The sequence below is a fragment of the Cynocephalus volans genome, chromosome 3 (genome assembly GCF_027409185.1).
Source record: "Cynocephalus volans isolate mCynVol1 chromosome 3, mCynVol1.pri, whole genome shotgun sequence".
NCBI lineage: Eukaryota > Metazoa > Chordata > Mammalia > Dermoptera > Cynocephalidae > Cynocephalus > Cynocephalus volans.
The window spans coordinates 173,141,255-173,162,891 of NC_084462.1; the positions used below are offsets into that span (position 1 = coordinate 173,141,255).

The 21,637-nt window shown below is 36.5% G+C and overlaps 1 protein-coding gene across 2 annotated transcripts in view; it reads right to left on the reverse strand.

The window, feature by feature from the left end:
* Window positions 1–7,729: 7,729 nt before the first annotated feature.
* Window positions 7,730–21,637, reverse strand: part of GOLGA5 (golgin A5) — a 49,637-nt gene continuing 35,729 nt past the window's right edge. For both annotated transcript variants that reach the window (XM_063090486.1, XM_063090487.1), the window contains exons 9-13: window positions 16,977–17,075; window positions 12,902–13,127; window positions 11,100–11,205; window positions 9,644–9,707; window positions 7,730–8,222 (exon numbers count right to left, since the gene is read on the reverse strand). In XM_063090486.1, the coding sequence (XP_062946556.1) occupies window positions 8,142–8,222; window positions 9,644–9,707; window positions 11,100–11,205; window positions 12,902–13,127; window positions 16,977–17,075 (576 nt within the window). In that variant the 3' untranslated portion in view covers window positions 7,730–8,141. The remainder of the gene's footprint in view (window positions 8,223–9,643; window positions 9,708–11,099; window positions 11,206–12,901; window positions 13,128–16,976; window positions 17,076–21,637) is intronic.

Genomic DNA, 21,637 nt, shown 5'->3' on the forward strand with positions numbered 1-21,637 from the left:
CTCCAACCTCTGCTTCCACTGCCCCAGCTTCTCTGACTCTTCTGCTTCTCTTGTCCATTTTTTAAGAACTGCAGTGGATTGAATTATGTTCCCCCCAAACTCACTGAAGCTTGAATTGTGTCCTCAAGTTTTATGTATTGGAAGCTTAGCCTCCACTGTGATTGTTAAGAGGTTGGGAAATCCTGTTATAGTAATTGAAAGGTGGAGCCTTGAAGAGGTGATTGGATTGTAGGACCCTGTGGTAATGAATGGATTAAAAATGGTGGTCAGGGGCGTGGTTCTGAGGGCTTTAAAGGAAGAGGAGCATCTGTCTCTGCTTTCTCTGCTTCCACCATCTTGCAATATGAGACCTCTGGTTCACTGTCACCTCCACCAGATGGACTTAGGACTTCCCAGCCTCAGAAACTGTAAGCAATAAATTTCATTTTCTTTATAAATCACCCAGTTTCAGGTATTCTGTTATAGCAACACAAAATGGACTAATACGAGGACCCTGTGATTTAATTGACACAGCCAGGTAATTCAGGATAATCTTCCTATCTTATGACTCTTAACCATATCTGCAACAACCCTTTTGCCTTATAGGGCAACATATTCATAGGTTCTGGGGATTAGGACATGGACATCTCTCAAGGGCCATCATTCTGACTACTAATAACACCAAGCTGTTTTTGTTTGTCTTTTTCTTTTTCTGCGGGAAGGGGAGGAAGGAAGTTCTAATTTCACAGAGAAAGTGGCATCTAAGTTGACATCAGGAGGGGATGGAAGTGTCCCAAGCAGAGGGGAGGTCTGGAGGCAGAGAGAAAGCATGGTGCCTTGGTGGATACATGAATAAGCTATTGCCAGGTTACGCTGCAGTAACAACCTCCCAAATCTCAGGGGTCCACAATAGCAAAGATTTACTTTTTATTTAAGCTACGTGTTCACCCATGTCTTCTTCATTAAAGGACTCAGGCTGAAGGAACAGCTCCTACCTAGGACATGCTGGAATCGTGGAGGAGGAACAAGTTAGGTGATAAAACCACAGATGACTCCTAAAGCTTCTGCTTAGGAATGACACACGTCTCTATCACTATTATTTCATCAGTCAAAGCAAGTCAGGTCATATGGCCAAGGCTGACATCCGTGGGACAGGATGTAAAATTGTCCCACAGGCAGTGGCAGTGAAGAACTGGAACAGTAAAATGGTAGTAATATCGTGGGTAAGAGACTGGAGTGTAGAATAAGATGTGGAGAGTGGCTGGAAGCTCATGAGGTAGTGAGGGCCAGACCATGCAAGACTTTAACAACCCGTTTCTTTTATTAGTACGTAGGCTCCGGGAAGGCAGGAACTAGTCTCTGCCTTATCATTCTAGCCAGTGTTTCTCAACCTTTTTTCCCCCATTGTTACCACCTCCCATAACATCCTAATACCATAGACATACTGTTATGTACTGTATGTGTGTCTGCTTTATACACAAAAACAGTATGAACCAACTTCTCACCCCCTTGGTGATATCGGCCCCGGTTGGGAATGCATATTCTAGCCCTGATTATATTTAAGGTTTTAATTAATTTCTTGGATTCAATTGACTTAAACCATGTTTGTGAGTTAAAGCAAATTGCTAGCAGTTGACAAGTTTACATGGATAGACTTTCTTACTTATGTAAACTCGGTTTAACCAGTGCTGCAAGACAAGAAGCTAAGCAGCTAAAGAGCAGAGGTACAGTGGGTAGAGAGAAAACTTAATTTGATATTAGGAAAGAACCTCATTATATCTAGCTGTCACTTTGCAAAACTTTCAAAAGTTGGATCTAAATATGTTGTTGCTTTCAGAATTCTTCTCTACTGCAGTGTACCCTTGCCTGTCTTTTGGAAGACACCATTATGCTTAACTGTACTTTCTCTCTGATGATTAAAGGCCTTTGCTACTGTTATGGTCCGAACGTTTGTGTCCCCCCAAAATTCATGTGTTGAAACCTAATCCCTGATGTGAGGGCATTTGGAGGTGGGGCCTCTGGGAGGTAATTAGTCATGAGGAGCCCTTATGAATGGGGTAAGTGCCCTTACAAGAGGCCCCAGAGAGCTCCCTTAGCCCTTCTGCTATGTGAGATTACAATAAGAAGATGGCTGTATTAGTCTGTTTTTGTGTTGCTACAACAGAATACCCGACACTGAGTAACTTGTAAAGAAAAAGGGCTTATTTGGTTCATGATTCTGAGACAGCTGTGGGCTGTCCATTCTCGTGTGGGCCTCACAATGCCTCTACATGGCAGGGCAGCAAGCAGGTGCAAGCAGACCACATAGTGAGAGGGGAAGCAAGAGAGAGGGGAGGGGAGGTTCCAGGCTCCTTTTTCTTTTTTTTTTTGTCTTTTCATGACCGGCACTCAGCCAGTGAATGCACCAGCCATTCCTATACAGGATCCGAACCCGCGGCGGAAGCGTCGCCGCGCTCCCAGCGCCGTACTCTCCCAAGTGCGCCACGGGCTCGGCCCCCAGGCTCCTTTTAATAACCAGTTTGGGGAGGGGAGAATAGTGAGTGACTTCTCACTATTCCCCCCTCCCCAGAGCATTAATCTATTAATGAGGGATCTGCACCCATGACCCAAATACCTCCCAACACTGCCACATTGGGGATCAGATTTCAACATGAGCTTCGGGGGGACAAACATATTCAAACTGTATCATTCCATCCAATCTATGAGAAAGCGGGCACTCAGCAGACACTGCATCTGCTAGCACCTTTGTCTTGGACTTTGCAACCTCCAGAACTGTGAGATATAAATTTCTGTTGTTCATAAGCCACCCAGACTATGGTATTTTGTTATGGCAGCGTGAACAGACTGAGACAATTATGAACATCTGTGACCAGCAGTATCTTTGGGTCAACTTTTGCTTTTGTATTTTAAATTCTTATGGCTTTTCCCCCTTTGGGGAAGCCTTGCCAAGCTGCCTAGTATAAGTCCACACTACTATGAATGTACCTGGCCAGTTAGTTTCTCTTCTTTGCTATAGTTTTAGAAAACAGATGAGCTGTATGAATGGGGTAAGATGCTATGTGAAAGTCTAAGAAACCCCAGAGGAATCGTGCATGACTTTAGCACTTTGCCTGATTCAGTCAATGAAGTTCAATGAACACCAATCACAGGCCAATTATGTCCCAGGCATTGTTCTAGCCAGTATCTAGGCAGTGTTCTACCCAGTTCTAGGCACTGGGGATACAACAGTAGCTAATAACAACAACAACAAAACAGTTGAGCAATGCAGGGTTGGCGGAATTGAAAACCACATATAACCAGCAGCCCTGAGGAACCCACATGTAAGAAAAGTTGGCCCTCTGTATATGTGGGATCAGCCCTCCATATATGCAGATTCCACCTACTATATTTACTGGAAAAAATCCACATATAAGTGGACCCATGCAGTTCAAACCGATGTTGTTCAAAGGTTTGCTGCAATGTCTTTCCCCTCAAGGGATCAGAAAATTCGAAGGACATTTGAGTTTATGAGCTCTGATTGTATGACAGCAGCAAAGCCACGCAGTAAGTCACGCTAAGGTTGGCTAGTCAAAGAATGGATGTTTGCCTGCAGATATCAAGGGCTCTACTCTTGGATTTCATTTTTCTTTCTGTACTTGACTTGAACAAAGATGAGGAGCTGACTGTGAATGTGGAGACCAAGAAGTTATGGGGGAAATGTACAAATTCATTGATTTCGTATTATTAGTTACTACACAGAAAAAAAACCTCCTCAGGTACAGCCTGTCTTCACCTCAACAAAATGAATTACTACTATCCAGAATCTGCATGTGGAACAAGTGTAGTTTGTACGTCCCCAAAATATAGATTTTTAAAGGTTTTCCCTGTTTAAGGAAGGTGGTGGTTCAGGGGCAGGTGGTTCAGTACTGAGCAGAAAAAAAGGGATTTTTAATCCAAAGTCCTTACCTTGGCCTAGAAGTCCTTACAGGACTGGCTCCACACCCCTTCCCTCTCCCCTCTGCTTGTTCTGTTCTGGCCACACTGGCCTCCTTGCTGTTCTAGTCCTCAAACCCACCACGTGTGCTTCCCTTCAGAGACTGTGCACTTATTGAACCTACTGCCTAGAAAGCCCACACCACATTTTGTGTGGCTCACCACTTTATTCAGGCCCTGAACAGGTGCTACCTCTGCAGACAGGACTTCCCTGGCTACCTCCATTCCCTCGCCATCCCATGCTACACCCTTGCCCTATTTTTTTTTTCATAGCATTTAACACTGTTGCAGAGAACTCTGAGCATTTTACGCTTGACTCTGGCTCCTGCAACTTAGCTTGCCTGCTTCCTGCACCTGCCTGTACCCATGTGTTAATAGGAGACAACAACAATCTCCCCCACTGCCCTATGGTCTGGATGCAAATTAGGCTCCAGAGCTGACCAATGGACTGTGTCTCATAATCAGCCAATACGAATTAGCAGGGCTGCATCTCTCATTTACATATGAGGACCTGAATGGGAACTTGGGGAAAGTTAGGGCAGGAATTTTGTCTATAAAGACTGCCTCTTTCTTTTGTTTGGGGAGACACTGGTCTAGGAGGCTTCACTCCCTAGTGCTCTCCTTGCTTGCAAGCAAAAAGGTGCTGTAACACTGAACAAAGAGCTGTAACACCAAATAAAGAGCTGTAATACTGCAACACTGACGATGGTCTTGGATTCCTCTGTGCGATCTCCCCCACAACAACACTAAGTGACATGTTATGTTTATATATTTATAGTTTGCCTGCTCCATGTGAGCAGGGACTCTGTTCACCACTCTACTCCCAGTTCCTAGAAGTGGACAGTACACAGGGTATCCATAATTCTAATTACTTTGTAATCACAGTTACTACTGTAATTCAAATTATTACTTTAGAAACATGTACAAGCAAATGTTAAGATAAAAAAATAAAAAATAAATACAACAAAAAAGATTATTACTTTATAATGGTTTAAAATAACTTTACCACCTTTTTTCCTTGAGACATCTTCCATAAATAAGGCTTCTTTATTTAATACACTTGATGCTCAAGTGTTCTTACAAAAGAGTTTCACTAATTTTGAGGTGTTTATATGTTTTGAGTCTGTATCTGGAAAGGAGATCACAGATTAGAAGGGTGGAAGTTCAGAATCATTTAATCTATGTTTTTCTCACTCAGGAAAGAATACATGTTGAGTATCCTTTTTGAGATGCTTGTGACCAGAAGTGTTTTGGATTTCAGATTTTTGGGATCTTGGAACATTTGCAGAACACATACTGGCTGAGTATCTCTAATCCGAAAATCTGGAATCCCAAATGCGCCAGTGAACATTTCTTTTGAGCATCATGTCGGCCCTCAAAAAGTTTCGGATTTTGGAGCATTTAAGATTTCAGATTTTTGGATTTAGGGATGCACACCTGTACTAGTCTCAATGTGTGCAGAATAGCCACAAAGACATCTTTCTCAGTCTTTTCTTTCTTCTGGCCAATCACAGCCCAAAGTTCCTCGGGCCATTAGTCCTTGACTATCCTCTCTGGCTTTACCAGTTCTTTCCTTCTACTTCCACCCAGATCAAGAAACCCATACTGGCCTTTTCCAACACTCAGCCCAATGAGACATATTTGAGTAGTTTCCCCACCCCTCCTACAGGATGAACTGGATATAAGCCTCTTAAAATAAGGCTGGACTGCCCAGCCCCAGACAGTCTATTCCCTCATCTACAGAACTAACAGGGTAAGCCTATTTCCACTGTATTTTAACAAAATCCATGCTTTTCCTTTGAAGTTTTTGTTCCATAGCAATAGAAATGGTAGTTTTCAGTAAGCACAAAATCTAGAGTAGAGAAGGGGAGATTGTATAATCTTATTTCCCAGTTGACACCTATAAATACAAAGCAGTACAATAGCTCTAGTAATATATGTATGTATATATGTATGTGTGTGTATATATATTATATACATATATATATATATACACACACACATACATATATACAGGGGGCCTTCTGTATCTGTGGGTTCTGCATCCATGGATTCAACCAACCTCAGATTGAAATATCTGAAAGAAGACTGAGTGGTACTAAATATGTATAGACTTATTTTCTTGTTATTATTCCCTGAAAAATATAACAACTATTTACACTGTATTAGATATTGTAAATAATCTAGAGATGATTTAAAGTATATAGGAGAATGTGCATAGGTTACATGCAAATACTACACCATTTTATACCAGGGACTGGAGTATCTGAGGATTTTGGTATCAGAGTGAGGTCCTGGAACCAATCCCCTACAGATACTGAGGAACAACTGTATATACATATTTATTTTAAATGTCTTTAAATAAATACATTGGATTGAGAAGGAAAAAAATTCAGCTCTCCTGTGACTCCTTTAATTAGGTCAAGAAGGTTTTGTTATCTGAGGATAAGTGAATGGTAGCACTTTTTAAAATTCCCCAAACAGTTTGTTAGTAGTCAAGAATACTAAAACTGAAACGCAAAGAAAAATAATCCCAGAAATACACTGTCAAGCTATTTCCAAAGCCAAGAATGTGTAAGGACTGAACAAAAGATTTAGACATCCCAATGAAAGCCAGGAGGACATACACACAGATGGAAAGTCTGGCAATACATGATGATGAAGCACGTGCTGTTTTCCATTTTAAGAAACCTGGTTTTAATAATTTCCCAGAAATATTTCCAAATTAGAAGACAGGAAAAACTCTTTAAAATATATTATCAAGACTGTTAGTAAGACTCCACAGCTCAGGCTCTGATGGGCTATCATACCTGAATAAGAACTGCAACATAAATCCTGTACAGATTTAGTAAGGTGTCTCTACCCCCAGCCCCTCAATATCTACGTTTATGTGATGTGGAACTTTCCACCTTTTTCACTCATGCCAAGTTGAACAAATGCCCAAACACACCTAAGATTACCTTTAAAATTTCATTTTCTAATGAAAAATAAGAAATATACACATCTAATAGTGTACCAAAACTTTTAAAGGATTTATAGGGCTTATATGCCAGTTAAAGTCATGGTAGAGGTATCATTAAGAATAAAAACTTTGGTCAGGTTTTCAGTTAGCACCAATGCTTCAAAGACATTCCCCCGACAGAAAGGACTACACCCTTGCACAGCCCAAGATCCACCTATATTAATTACATATGAAGAGAGACCATCAGTAACCAGGTGACAAGACTTAACTAATCAGACGTGTAGATGAAAAAGAAAGTTAAAACAGACATTAGACTTAAACCAAAGAAAATGTCTCTTCAAAGAATAACTATCTCTGCACTAGAGTGTTTTAAAATGCAAAGGTTGCTAAAACAGATTTTACTCCAAAATGCTACAAAAGCAGGGGCTGTGGATGTCATGAACTGGAAACCCAAAGTATAGGCTGGAGGAAAGGAAATGAGGAGGAAGAAGACAATGAATGAGTGAGTAAGAGTCAAAGGAAGACAGCTCGGGGGATGGAGGGCAGACTAGAAGAGCACACACTGGGAGCAGTGGTGAACCACTAAGAATCACTTACAGGTGTCTTCAGCTGCTGATTTCTGGCTCTACTCACTAAAGTCCATCTGGAAAGGTCTTATTTGATAGGGATGAAAAACAATTATTTAAAAAAGAAAACTGCACAGTAAATTTTTATTTATGTATTATAAAAAGATTTACACCAATTAGGCCTTTAACATGTAAAAAGTAAATCTCTATTTGCAAAATTAAATATATGAAAATATAAAAGCAGACTGAATTATCAAAAAAGAAAACTTTTTATTTTTCTCACTAAATACAATTAGTTTCCCTGATTATAACCCATGATCATTATCACCTAAAATACAGGATGGTCTGTACAGAGGTAAACAACCCCAGTATCTCTCTCTCTTTTTCTGTCTCTCTCTCTCTATATATATATATTAGAAACACTGAACACAGAAAAAGCAGAGCCGAGCTGATTAAATTACTGTCTGTTTTAGAAACTCTTACCATCTGAAGGAACTAAGAGGAAGATTTAGGTAGCAGAGTACTTGTATAATAACTTAAAAAGTTAAAAGCCTGTAGTGATAAAATAACCTCGTACACGATTCTCAGGAAGTTTAGGTCATGGCCTTTTTGCAGATCCCAAGTCTAGAAAAAGAACCATCATCGAAACAACTGGGCTCAGTTCATTTGCCATATGGCTGATCATGGTGCATTTCTGGTGTATATGTCAATAGAACAATCATGACCCAGAGGTGAAGCAAAGCCTAAGGAAAGAAAAAACAATTTATGGATTAGCCAATAAATCAGTCCTTACCAAAGATCCAGTGTAGTGCACTGATGGCAGAAACTATGTGTTATTTGTCCTTATAGGATATACTGGGTCTGAAATATTATAGGAGCTCAGTACATGTTAACTGGATAATGAAGGAACAAATGAACAAACGAACAAGCTAAGTGCAAATAGAGGGTGGTAAATACTTACTACACCTTACAGACTTCTCAACCGAGAGGAGTAAAGTCCTCAACTTAAACATGTTGATGCACATATGTGCATAAATAACCAATCAGATGATTGTAATAGAGTGGATGGCATGGTTAAAATTGCTAGATATATGAGAGCACTTCAAAAAGTTCATGGAAAAACAGAATTAAAAGATTATATAAATCTTTCCATGAACTCTTTGAAGTACCTTTGTACATGAAGTTGGTTGGCAAGGCTTTTTAGAACAGAGTATGGTTGGTGTTTTGAAAGAGAGTTTATACAAGATTTGGTGAAGAGGAGATGGGAAAATATTCTTGACAGGAATAGCGTATTAGGTTTCAGAAGCTGGCTTAGGGTCCAGTACACGATCCACAGTGATAAATTTCCACTAATTCCCTCATGGCAGTACTGAAATGAGATTCCACACTACCTACTTCACCGGTTGCAACAAATCATGTCTCATGCTGACAGATGGTGTGTTACCCATAATCTCAAACACCTGGGAAATCAACTCCTGTGGAGACATATTCTGAATCCTTCCTGATGCCATTCATTTTTATTTTTATTTTTTTGGTTGTTCTCACCGTCCTTCCCTTCTTAAAAACTTTTTTTTAAAAAGAATAACTCTTCCCTCTAGTGGACCACAGAGAAATTTCTTTTTAGGTAGGCTTTAATTTCTTCTCAAGAAAACAGCCCATCTTAATTCAACCCAACTACTTTTAGACATACCCACTCAGAACAGTTACTGGGCTTTTTAGGCACATGAAATGACATCCCACACTACTGTAACCATTTCGTAAGAGCTAAAAAATATGGAGAAAATAAACCAACCTTGACAACCTTTTAAAAAATAAAGTAAAACACATGAAAATAATTAAAGCAACTTTACATCAAGATAAAAATGAAATCAATTGTTTTGTATTATATTTTTATCATTAGAGGCACTTAAAAATGGAGGTAACTATAAACTGCCTTAAAGTTAATTTTATTTTTAGGAAAAGCCTTTGAGCAATTTGTATTTTAGACATAACGAACTGTCAACTTATAAACTACTTTAAGAAAAAAAATCTTAATTATCAAAAATGAGTTCTATCTATTCTCTATCAAAACTGATTGCTAAAATATCAATAAAATTGACAACCCCCCCCCCCAAACTGGTTAAAAATCAAATGCAGCATTGTTTTTCCAAACAAGTTTACTTACCATATATATAATTACAAAAACTCGTGCTATGGGGTATCTTCGGAGAAAAATTCCCAGACGGATACTATGCAAACAGGGGTGGGATGGGGGGAGAGGAAAAATGGGTTACACTCAAAGCAAATCTTCCTGTGGAATTCTAATGATTTTTTTAAAATCTCACTTATTTAAACTATTTATGTGACCATCATAGAAGAATAATTTTTATAGAGACTTGTTAGATGATTACTTGAAATGACCATGCAGAAATGTCATAGTAGCAAACAAATAATTTTATCATTATTTGGGACTTTGCTGTTACACTTTAGCATGAGACATTTCTCTTAATTCTATGGCCACACTTGTAGGAGGCAGACTTGGTCCCTCTCTATATCATTTTTCTTTTAGGAACAAAGAAGTTATAAAAGATAAGGTGGGCATCAACCACATAAATAGAAAAAAAAGATTCTAGTTGACATTAACCTGCAAATAATTAATCTGGAAGCTTTTGCACAGATACATGCTTCTACTGAAAGGTACAAAGTTACGGAAACTCAAGTAAACACCTGAGTAAATAAGTGTGGAAGCAATATGATGTCTGGACCTTATTACTCATGCCTCTCTGCAATGTTTTTTACCTATCAAGATGGATACGTGTACAAGTAAATATATCTTTCGGCTTCTTTCATTGCCATTAGCACAATGCCTTTTCAAACAGGTTCTCTAAAAATTTTTACATATGTTTAATAAATGAATAGTCCAGATGCGCTTAATTTGGAGATAACGACTATGGCATCCTACAGTCTTGCAACTTCAGGAATCTTAGTATATCATTCTCCTTATTTTTAACACCACAACTGGTATTCTGACACAAAAAGGTAAGAAAAGTTACTCTATTATGAAACAATTCATTAAAACTATGCTTAATTATAAACACTAAAAGGAAAAAGGGTGTAGTAGGTTATTTAGACATGAGCTTTATCAAGGCTACATGTAAATTGTTAAAACATTTTCTTGATAAGGAGGATGTTTGCTAGTATAAAAAAGTTACATGTAAACTCTCATAACAAATTATAAATACACTATTTATGTAATATATATGAAACATATATTAAAATGAGTACTGTTCAGTCATATATAGTGGCTTCTTTTATTCTAATCACATGATAAATTACTGGGACAAAACATTCAAATGGATACTTTTACATGAATACAGGCTTTCTCAATGAAACTTAATGAGAGTTTTTTTATAGTTATTATAGAAAGAGGAGAAATGGCCAGGATTAATTATCTTCAATAAAAGTAGGTACTGGCAGACCTCCTGAAGGAATTTCATGGCACTGAAATATCAGTAAAGGAATAAGGTAAGTGTCACTTTAAGTATCAGCTCTGCCTAATGGGACTCACTATGATGGAAACCATTGGAAAATGTTATAAAATTGTTGATGGTCCATTACTCCTCCTCACTGGTACTGCTTACCTAAACTGGTCAATGGAGCTAGCAGCTTTGCGAACTTTTCCATACATTCCTGCCAAATTAGTTTCTGTGTCATTAAAAAGAACAGGAACATTTCGCAGACGTGTGCCTGTTTAAATAAGAAAATAAATTAATGTACTGACACCAAAATCAACTTTCTAAGAAAATTATACTTGGAAATACATTATATTACACATGGAAGAAATTCTCAAAGCCAATTTTCTAAGTACACACAAAGTAGATGAAGCCATAAAGACAGATAAACCTGATTATATAAAATGTTAAACTTCCATATCTACTAAAATAAAAATTTAAAAACTAAGAAAATAATTTTAGCAAAAATTAAAAGGGTTTACAAATACCATGTTGGCAAGAGTCACTATCAATGGATGCTTTGTTCCTATGCTGGCAGGAGTGAGGCCAGACAGCCTTTCTACAAAGCTGAGGGCTCCCACACTTGTACCTCTAGCCCTGACTCCCCACCCCAACCCCAGACCCATCCAATTGCCTATTCATTTCCATCTGGGTGTCAAATGGACACCTTGAACCCAGCATGCCCAACACTATGATTCTAATTTCTTACCCTTGCTGCCAATGTGCTTTTCCTGCCATTTCCCCCGTCTTAGTACATGACAACTCCATCTGCCTGGCGAAAAACCTTCACTCCTTTCTTTCTGTCAAACTCCATACTCAATCTGCCAGCAAATTCTGTCAGCTCACCTTTAAAATAAATTCTCAGTCCTCCTCCACAATCCCATTCTGGTCTAAATCATCATCAATATGGATTAATGCAATCGCTCCCTCTGGTCTCCCCACCCCTGTTCAGCTCTCTGTAGTCTACTATCAACACAGCAGCCAGAGGCATCCTGTTAAAATGCAAGTCAGATCAGTCACCCCTCTCAAGAACCTTCAATGGTTTCCTACCTCATTCATAGTAAAAGTCCTGATGCAGGTCTAAACAGCCTCCTCCAAGCTCTACGAATTCACCTTACTCTACTCTCCCCCTCACTCAGTCTGCTCTGGCTGCACTGGCCTCCTTGCTGTTTCTGAAACATGCCAGGAATGTGCCTGCCTCAGGGCCTTTGCACCGGAACTTCTCTCTGCCCAGAACACTTTTCCTCTAGGCCTCCTCATAGTTCACCACCTTATCCCATCTGAGACTTTAATAAAGTACCATTTTTCAGTGAGGTCTTCCTTGACAACCCTATTTAAATTATAATCCCATCCTCACACCTGGGATCCTGTATCTCTTTAAATTTTTTTTTTAAAAAAATGTAAAGCCAAAGAACAGAGAGATTTGCTGAATCTATAGACTCCATAAAGTTCTACGATTAAAAATTTGATCTGTTGATGTTTATACTATAACATTGTTTTTGATTACGTATTTTAGGAATCTATAGATTACTAAAATTAGAGAGCACAGATATACTTACGTGAATTATATATTAGCTTTAATACTCATAATTATTTACTGGAAGATTATTAAAACAACTCTCGCTTCATGTTTCCTGAAAGCTCCTCTACTGAATTATTTGCCTTGTCAGCATCATCTTATTAAATATCTAACCCATTTCAATATGTTCATCAATCCTCAGGCCCCCTTTCTCCATGTCCAACACCAGTGAGGGATAGTAATTAGTCCATTATACAGTTCAATAATAATAATACTAAATAGCACATGACCAAGGTTTCACATCGGGTCCTTCATTAGATGAAATTTCTTTTCAAATAAGAATGGTCTTTGTAATTTTTCAAAATCATGTTTGAATAAAATGTTCTTTCAAGATTCCTTTTTTTGGGGTTACCTTCGCCATTGTCTATTCCAGACATATTGATAGAAGATCCATTACTGCCACTTCCAGAGACAGAGTTCATCTGCTGCTCGAGGCGCTCCAGTTGGAAGACAAGGGAGTTCTTTTCTGTGCTGAGACTTTCTAGCATGGTCTGCTTCTGGATGAGAGTCTCTGTCAGCTGATGGAGTCGATTTTCTAACTCAGACTGACTGCTGTTGCTTAAAGTTTTATTGGTAAGCTGAAAGGCAAAGTGTTAAAATTGTTACATGAAATGAAAGTCATACAATATAGACATAACATCACTACATTTTCACAGGTAAACTGCGGTATCAACTCATTTTTCATAATCCCATAATGGTTCTCTCACTGTCTACAGAAGTCATTTTCAAACTGTATTAGTGAGTCATGAAATCAATTTGGTGATTCAAAATCAGCGTTTTAAAAAATGTAACAGAACAGAATGGGACATATTCTACTACTTACATAAAACACAGCATGTGAGAGTATTTTTTCATGAAACTTCTGTTTTGGTTTTGTACAGGTAAGTGTGTGTGAATATTGAGACATGATGTAAATCATATTTCTTACTGTGGCATCATGGTAAAATATATTTGAAAGAACAGGTTTACAGTATGCAGTTCAAACTTCTCAACTGGGATTCAAAACCCTCCATAATTCAACAGTTGTGGTGCAGTGCAAAAACCACACAGTCTTGGGTTTTCATCTCTGCTCCACAATTTTCTAGCAATTTGACTTTGGATGAATTGCTATACCTCTCTGAATCTGTTTCTTCATCTGTAAGTGAGGATCACAACACCTGTTGCACATGTTATTTGGGGTATTAAACAATAGTTTTCCTGGTAGAATCTGGCTGAGCTGATAGTTGGTACTTAATAACTTCCTTCGTTCCGTCTTCTATTGGATCTTGTCTGTCACCATCTCCCTCTACTTCCATTCAGTCTCTGCTTTGCCGGTCACATTTTTGCTTTTTGGAAAACTCAGTCCCCTTCTTTTATCTAGGCTCTGCCTGCTTTCAAAGACTCTTTGTTGAAGTCCTCTCCAACCACTCTAGCTCAGGCTGATCTCAGCCTTCTTGTGAGTCTCTTGGCATTTATCAGTCATACTGATAACACCTGTTTTATGGGAGTCAATTTTCCGTCCTCAAGGAAACTTTAAGTAAGGCCCACAAGGGCAAGAATCATTTTCTGCATCAATACATTTGAAAAGAATCTGATTGTTCAGTCTAAGTTTAAAACCCAGCTCTACCAATTCCTAGCTATAACCTTGAGAAAGCTACCAAATCTAAGCCTCAATTTCCTTACTCAAAGGATGTGATGCTTACTTAAATGAAGTAACATATTAAAGACAAAGGAATGCTCAATTTTAAGATTGTACTGTGATCCATTAATCAACCTACTCCATACTTTAGTATTTTTTATTTGAAGTAGGATTTACATACAGTAAAATACCCAGATTTTAAGCATACAATGTTTTGACAAATGTATAACCAACATTTGTCAGATCAAAAAGAATGTGTAACCAACACTCAGATCAAAAAGAATATCTCCATCACCCTCGACAATCACTGTTCTGATTTCCATCACTAGAATTTAGTTTTGCCTATTCTTAAGTTTCCTAAAAATGGAATCATACAGTATGAATACTTTTGTGTGTGGCATTTTAAAAAAAGACTTATCCAAGTTGTTGTATCAGTAGTTTTTTGTTTTTTAACTACCAAGTGGTTAGTAATTTATCGATTTACCTGTTGACAGACATTTGGGTTGTTTCTAGTATTGGCTATTTATGAACAAACATAAATATTCACGTACAATTCTTTGTGGACAAGTTTTCATTTATACTGAGTAAAGATCTAGGGTCACAGGTTAGATGTATGTTACCTTATCAGAAACAGCCAGTTTCCCAAAGTGCGTGTGCTACTGTCCACTTCCACCAGCAGTGTATGAGAGTCCCAGTTGCGCCACATCCTCACCAACACTTGGCACTGCCAATCTTTTTAATTTTAGCCATTCTAGTAGGTGTGTAGTAGTATATTTTACTGATGATTTGAGCACCTATTAAGTACTTATTTGACCACTCATATATCTTCTTCTGTGAAGTGTCTACTCAAGTCTTCTGCCCATTTAAAAAAAATGGTTGTGCATCTTTTTTGTTTTTACTAACAGGAGTTCCTATCCTGTTTACAAATCCTTTGTCACATTATATATTATAAATATAAATATATATAAATATATATAGTATAAAGCCAGTCTGTGACTTACCTCTCTTTATTTCTGTAATAATGTTTTTTGATGAGCAGAAAATTTTAATTTTGATGAATTACAATTTGTCATTGTTTTCTTCCATGGTTAATACTTCCTGTAACCTCTCTAAGAAATCTGTCTTCCTCTCAATTGTTAAAAAGTTCTCTTATACTCTATCCTAGAAACTTTATTGTTGCTTTGCCTCTCACAGATTTGTCACCCCTTTTCCCCTGGGTGATGGAGCTGCCAAAGATTACTCAAAACCCATCTCTTTCTGAGCAGTGAGAAGCCCTGAAAAGAGGTTAATCTCCCGGAACCCTCAAGATAGAGGCATTCCTTCCATTTGGGAAATTAACCACGAATTGGGGTTCTCTTCCCGCATTTTCTCCAGACCAGGAAGCTACAGGAAGAGAACATAGGTAGGGTTTTTGCTAAGTATAGTTTAACAAGTTTAACAATAGAAGCTGGTAACATTCAGTAAGATAAGCAAGGTGACCTTCCATAATGCAATTTTCAAGAAGTTAAGTTGATCCACCAACAAAAGCTTGATCTTAGCAAGAATTCTCTTCTTACAGCAATTTCCCAGTATTTTTACATATCAATCAGTAACCTGTCTGTCCTTTGAGCCAGCAACCTTGCTGTGTTAAAATTCTTTATCTTACAACAGAGACTATAGCCTGGGGAAATTTTCCTGTCTTTTGCAAGGTTAATATTTGAAACTGCAAGGCTTTGGAAAACCAGGCCCTGTGAAATACATTTGCTTTGGGCATACTCCACACTTTATAGCTTAGGCTTAGCTTCATCCTAAATTAATTTTTGTTAACTTCACCAGTCTAATAGGGGATAAAGATTATGGTTCATGTTCTTTTCCCATATGTTTTTATCTACTCCCACACAACAGTTTTTGAAGAATGAAAAAACACTCTAATCAGTTAGCTGTTCCCAACTCATAAAAATTAAGATTATTTCAAAACATTTTAAATTATGGACTACTATCAAGTCTGAGAACTTAGAAAACTAAAATAATCTGACTTTTCATGGTTCAAACTAAGACATTAGCTAACTAAAAAATAAAGAATTAGTAAATCTTTACGTATATGGTTTATGTATATTATTTACTTATTTATTTTATTCATTAATTTTTTTAAAGGTGAACCAAATGCAGTGGAGGTGGAGAAGGAACAAAGAAATCTGTAACTGCTTGTGATCAATTAGTTGTAAACACCACTTGGACCCCCCATGTATATTATTTAAATGATTAATAAGTCCATTATAAATTAAGCCAATCATCTAAATGTAAGGGAGGAAAGGACAATGTACAATTACAGGGTTAGTGAATGCCTGATTCTATCAGTTAATGATAAAGGCTTTGATAAATTTGGGTGGTAGGCACATGGGTGTCATTATTCTCTGTTTTCTATTTTCAAAGTTAAAAAAAGGTCTTGGTGACTACATGGAAGACCTATCAATTGTTAATAGGAAGATTTATCATTGGATTTTTCTTAGGAAAAAGAAACCGCAATTATGAAACTGGCAATCAGCACAAACACACAGAAGTAAGAAGGAATAAAATTTTGGGTTAATTCTTATCTCCTCAAGTGTCTTTGGCTACAATATACTTCTATAACAAGCAAGCCAAGAATATAGAAAATGTATACTCAAATGGCATTAGATGAACATTCTACACCGGGATGAAAATAACCTGTATCTCACCACGCAGCAATGGAACTCAGGTAAAAACGTGGGAAAAGAAGGTCTTACTGTATTCTTTAAAAAAATAGCTTTATAATGACATAATTTCCCAATGTGTGAATGCTCATTCATACCTGATTCCTGAGTTTTTGAATTTCTTCTTCTCGATCTTTAATTCTGCTTTGCAATGTGTTCTTTGTTCGATATAGATCTTCTTCTATATAGTGGAATTCCTACAAAGTGAGGCATGAATAAACAAAAGCTAAATCAGTGTTCCTTACTCCATCTCTAGTGCCTAAAACAGTGCCTGGCACATATTATATACTCAATAAATATGTGCAGAGTATATACTGAATGAAAAAATAAACAGACTTGGATGAGTCTGATGAAAATTAACACTTGAGCATGATGATGTAAACACAGGCCCACAAATAATTGTTAGCAGGACAAATTACCAGAAAACAAAGAAAATATTTTTATCTTGTGGCAATGAGAAAGAATGGGTTATCCTTTCAAGAATCTCAGGTATATAATAACATTATTAATAATGACAATGAACTGGAAAAAATATTTACAACATATATGATAAAGATTTATATTATTAGCAATATAATGTTCATAAAAATAGATTTTTAAAAACCAAACCAGGAGCCATATTAGAAAAACAGGCAAAGTGCATGAGAAAAGAAGGAAAAACAATAAGAATTCAATAAGGTAGTAGAGCACAAAATAATATGTAAAAACCAATACCTTTATCTACAGCATTTGGAAGATATAATGGGAGAAAGCCTCCAACATACAATAGCAACAAAAAGAAATAAACTTAACAATAGATGAGCAATACTTATATATAAAGAATACTTTAAAACATTCCTAAAGAATACAAGAAATATCGGAACAACAACAAAAAATTCAAACCATGTTCTTGGATAGGAAAACAACATCATAAACATGTCAATTCTCCTGAAGTTAATTCATTAACTTGACATGATCCCAGTAAAAACAAAAGTTGTTGCTTTTTTAGAAAAAAAAAATACATAAGGTTATTCTAGAGTTCATATGTAAAACTGCAAGAAAGAACAGCTAGAAAAACTGTAAAAAGGGTATCTACTTGGCTGGCCCATGGCTCACTTGGGAGAGTGTGGTGCTGATAACACCAAGGCCACAGGTTCGGATCCCATATAGGGATGGCCGCTTAGCTCACTGGGTGAGCATGGTGCTAACACCACCAAGTCCAGGGTTAAGATCCCCTTACCGGTCATCTTTTTTTTTTTTTTTTTAAAAAAAAAAAACGGTAACTACTCATAAAGATAGGACAACAAAAACATCTCAAAAATTAAAAGCATTGTGGTATTGATGCATAAATAGGCAAATTGACCAACAGAAGAGAATAAAAGTTCAGAAACAGACCTAGATACCTTGAGAACTTTAAAACATGATAAAGGTGCCATCTCAAATCAATAAAGATAAAGTATTTTAAAAAATGGTACTGGGATAGCTAGGTAGCCGTATAGAAGAAAATTAAGTTGGATCTATACCTCACTTTACACACCAGAATAAATTCTGAATAGATCAAAGACTTATACGCAAAAATAAAATCATAAAAGTACTAGAAGAAAAACTACCCAGGTGAATTTGTTTATAATTTCAGAAAGAGGGACACCATGATGGAAAATCCAGAAGCCTTGGTAGAAAAGAATGATAAATCTGACTACATAAAAATCACACTTCTTCATGGCAACAAAACAAAATAAAAGCCCTAGGCAAAATAAAAGATAAATGACAAACTGGGAAAAATTATTTGCAATGCATATCACAGACAAAAGGCATTTAATATCCCCAATACATAAAGAAATCCTATAAGCTATTTTTCAGAAAGATCAATAACACAACAATGAAATAGTTCTCAGAAAAGGAAATACAAACAACTCCTAAACACTATGAAAAGACACTCAGCCTTACTCACAGAGAACCATTTTCATGTACCAGACTGGCAAAAATCTTAAATTTTGATAACACACTGCATTTCCCACTGTTACAGTGAAATAACTCTCAGACTGTTGGTAGATTATAAATTGGTACAAGCCTTATGTATGGCAATTTACCAAAATCCATCCAAATCGTAAATGCAATGTATCCTTTTCCCCAATAATATCCTTTCTAGTGAAAAACATAGGGAAAAAAGTTTAATCTCACTAACAATCAAAGAAATGTAAACTAAACAATAAGTTACCATATATAACCTATTAATGAAACAAATACATTTTTAACTACATCTAATGTAGGCAAGGATGCAAACAGGAATTTTATCATCATATACAAGTTGATAAAAACTCCTTCTGAAAAGCAATTTAACAAAATATATTATGAGACTGAAAGATTTATAGATTTTAATCCAGTAATTCCTTTCCTAGAAATCTAATCTAAGGAAACAATCAAAGATTTAAAGTCAAAGATGCTCATACCAGGACAATCATAGCAAAATCATAGCAAAAACAAAACTGTTCAATAACAGGAGCATATCTAACTGGATTACATAGTCAGTACCCATTGTGGAATATTATATAGCCATTAAAATTGTGCTTTCGAAAAATATTTAATGACATTTACTGATTTAAAAAAATAAAACTGAAAGATCTATTTTTTTTTTTGAAATTTACATTTAAGTATAAAAAAGACGGGGAAAAATTTTATCAAATTTCGATGTCACACTAGATGGTGGGGGATGTTTCTGTGTGCTAGGGAAAAAAATCAATAAATTACTTTATGGAACAAAAAAAGAGTCATATATAATCAACTGGTAACTAATTCAGGCCATGGTCTCTTAATTTTTCTTCTTATACTATCAAACAGTACCGTTACGAAAATCAGCATTCCTGAGATATAATTTACACATAATATAATTTACCGATTTTAAGTGAATTAAGTGAATTTTAAGTGATTAGATGAATTCTGACAATTGTGTAACCGACTACCACAATCATGACACAGAACACTTCCATCACCTCAAGAAGTTCTCTTGTGCCCTCTGCATTCAATTCCTTTTCCCCATCCCCTGATAACCACTGATCTGCTTTCTACCACTATAGCTTTGCTTGTTCTAGAATGTCATATAAATGGAATCATATAGTATGCAATACTTTGTGCTGGCTTCTTTCACTTAGCATAATGTTTCTGTGATTCCTCTATGTTGTAACATGTATCAATAGTTTGTCCTTTTTATTACTGAGAAATATTTCATTACATGGATATATCATTTTGTTTATGCATTCACCCCTGATGGTTATTTAGGTGCTTTCTAGTTTTTAACTTTTCTGAATAAAACTGCCATGAATATATAAGCACAAGTCTTTATGTAGTCATACATTTTCATTTTCTTCAGTAGAGACTTAAGAACAGAACTGCTGGATAGAGTAGAACTGCTGGATCATATAGTAAGTTTATGTCTAATTTACAGGAAAAAAGCTGCCAAGTTGTTTTTTGCATTGTTTTCAAAATAGCTGTACCATTTTGCATTCCTACCAGCAGTAAGAGATGGTTCCAGTTTTTCCACATCCTTGCCAACACTTGGTATTGTCAGTCTTTCTAAGTGTAGCTATTCTAGTGGGTATGTAGTGGTATCCCATAGTGGTTTTATTTTGCATTTCCCTAATGATTAATGATGTTGAGCAGCTTTTCATGTGCTTATTTGTATCAGGCAGTATCTTGCACCTGTTTTGTTCCAGCAGTGATAGAAGACAGAAAAAAAGAAATACCTCCAGATTTACTAACAACTGCACTAATGCAGTTAGTTTGTACAATGGGTATGCTCAGTCAGATTCAGTTTAGAATCTAAGAGCAAAGCACATGCCAATACAAAAATATACTCAAATCACTGAAATATACTGTAGAACAAGGAAGAAAGAATAGAGTTACAAGGTACTTTCAAAAGCATTCTGCTTAACTATGCAGACAGTAAAGGAGTAAAGCAGCAGTAAAGGAGCTGTACGAAGAAGCAAAGGTGATAAGGAACCAAGCTGCTACATGTCTATAGATTTCATAGACTGAAAAAATTGAGATAAGTGAGAAAAGAGATAATTAGAAAGGTAATTAGGGTAGGAGAATCATAATTTACAAGAAGGTTTGCCTGGTTTCTTTCAAGCTAGTCTAGGCTAGCACAAAATTTAAGGTTGAAATTACTTAAATTAATGAAGAGCACTAAAGGACTATTTAATCCCCAAATTTAATAATTTACATCTTGTACAATATCTGGTTAATAAGTAAATAGCCTATAGCTACATTCAGCTCCATTTTCCTCTAATTAACTCCCTCATTTTAAAAAGGGAACTGGGAAGAGGGTGTAGTAAAACCGCCTGCTATAATAAAATAAAAATTATCTCAGTAATCATCAAGAACATCAAATTGTTGCCTTTTAATACGTAATAGCCCCTTGAATAAATTAAAATGCAATTTCTGAAAGGACAGCTAATCTTATAACTAAATTATCTAAAATAGTCTATGACATACCCTGAAGGCTGCTACTTGGTGAGTTTTTACCTTACTACTTAGGAAACAGATTTTAAGTACTACTTTCATAATACAAACAAACATTTCTCTGAGAATTGAGCCCGTTAAGAAATAATAAATACTAATAAAAAAATCTTTAAAGAATTTAAAGGCACAAAGCTGAGTATGTTTTAAGTAATGCACTGAGAATTATAAGAATAGTTTTCTGCAAAGTGAAGAGAATAGTGGCGATATTATTGTGAGTATGAAATAAGATATATACTAAGGGCCTATAGCAATGTAGCTACCC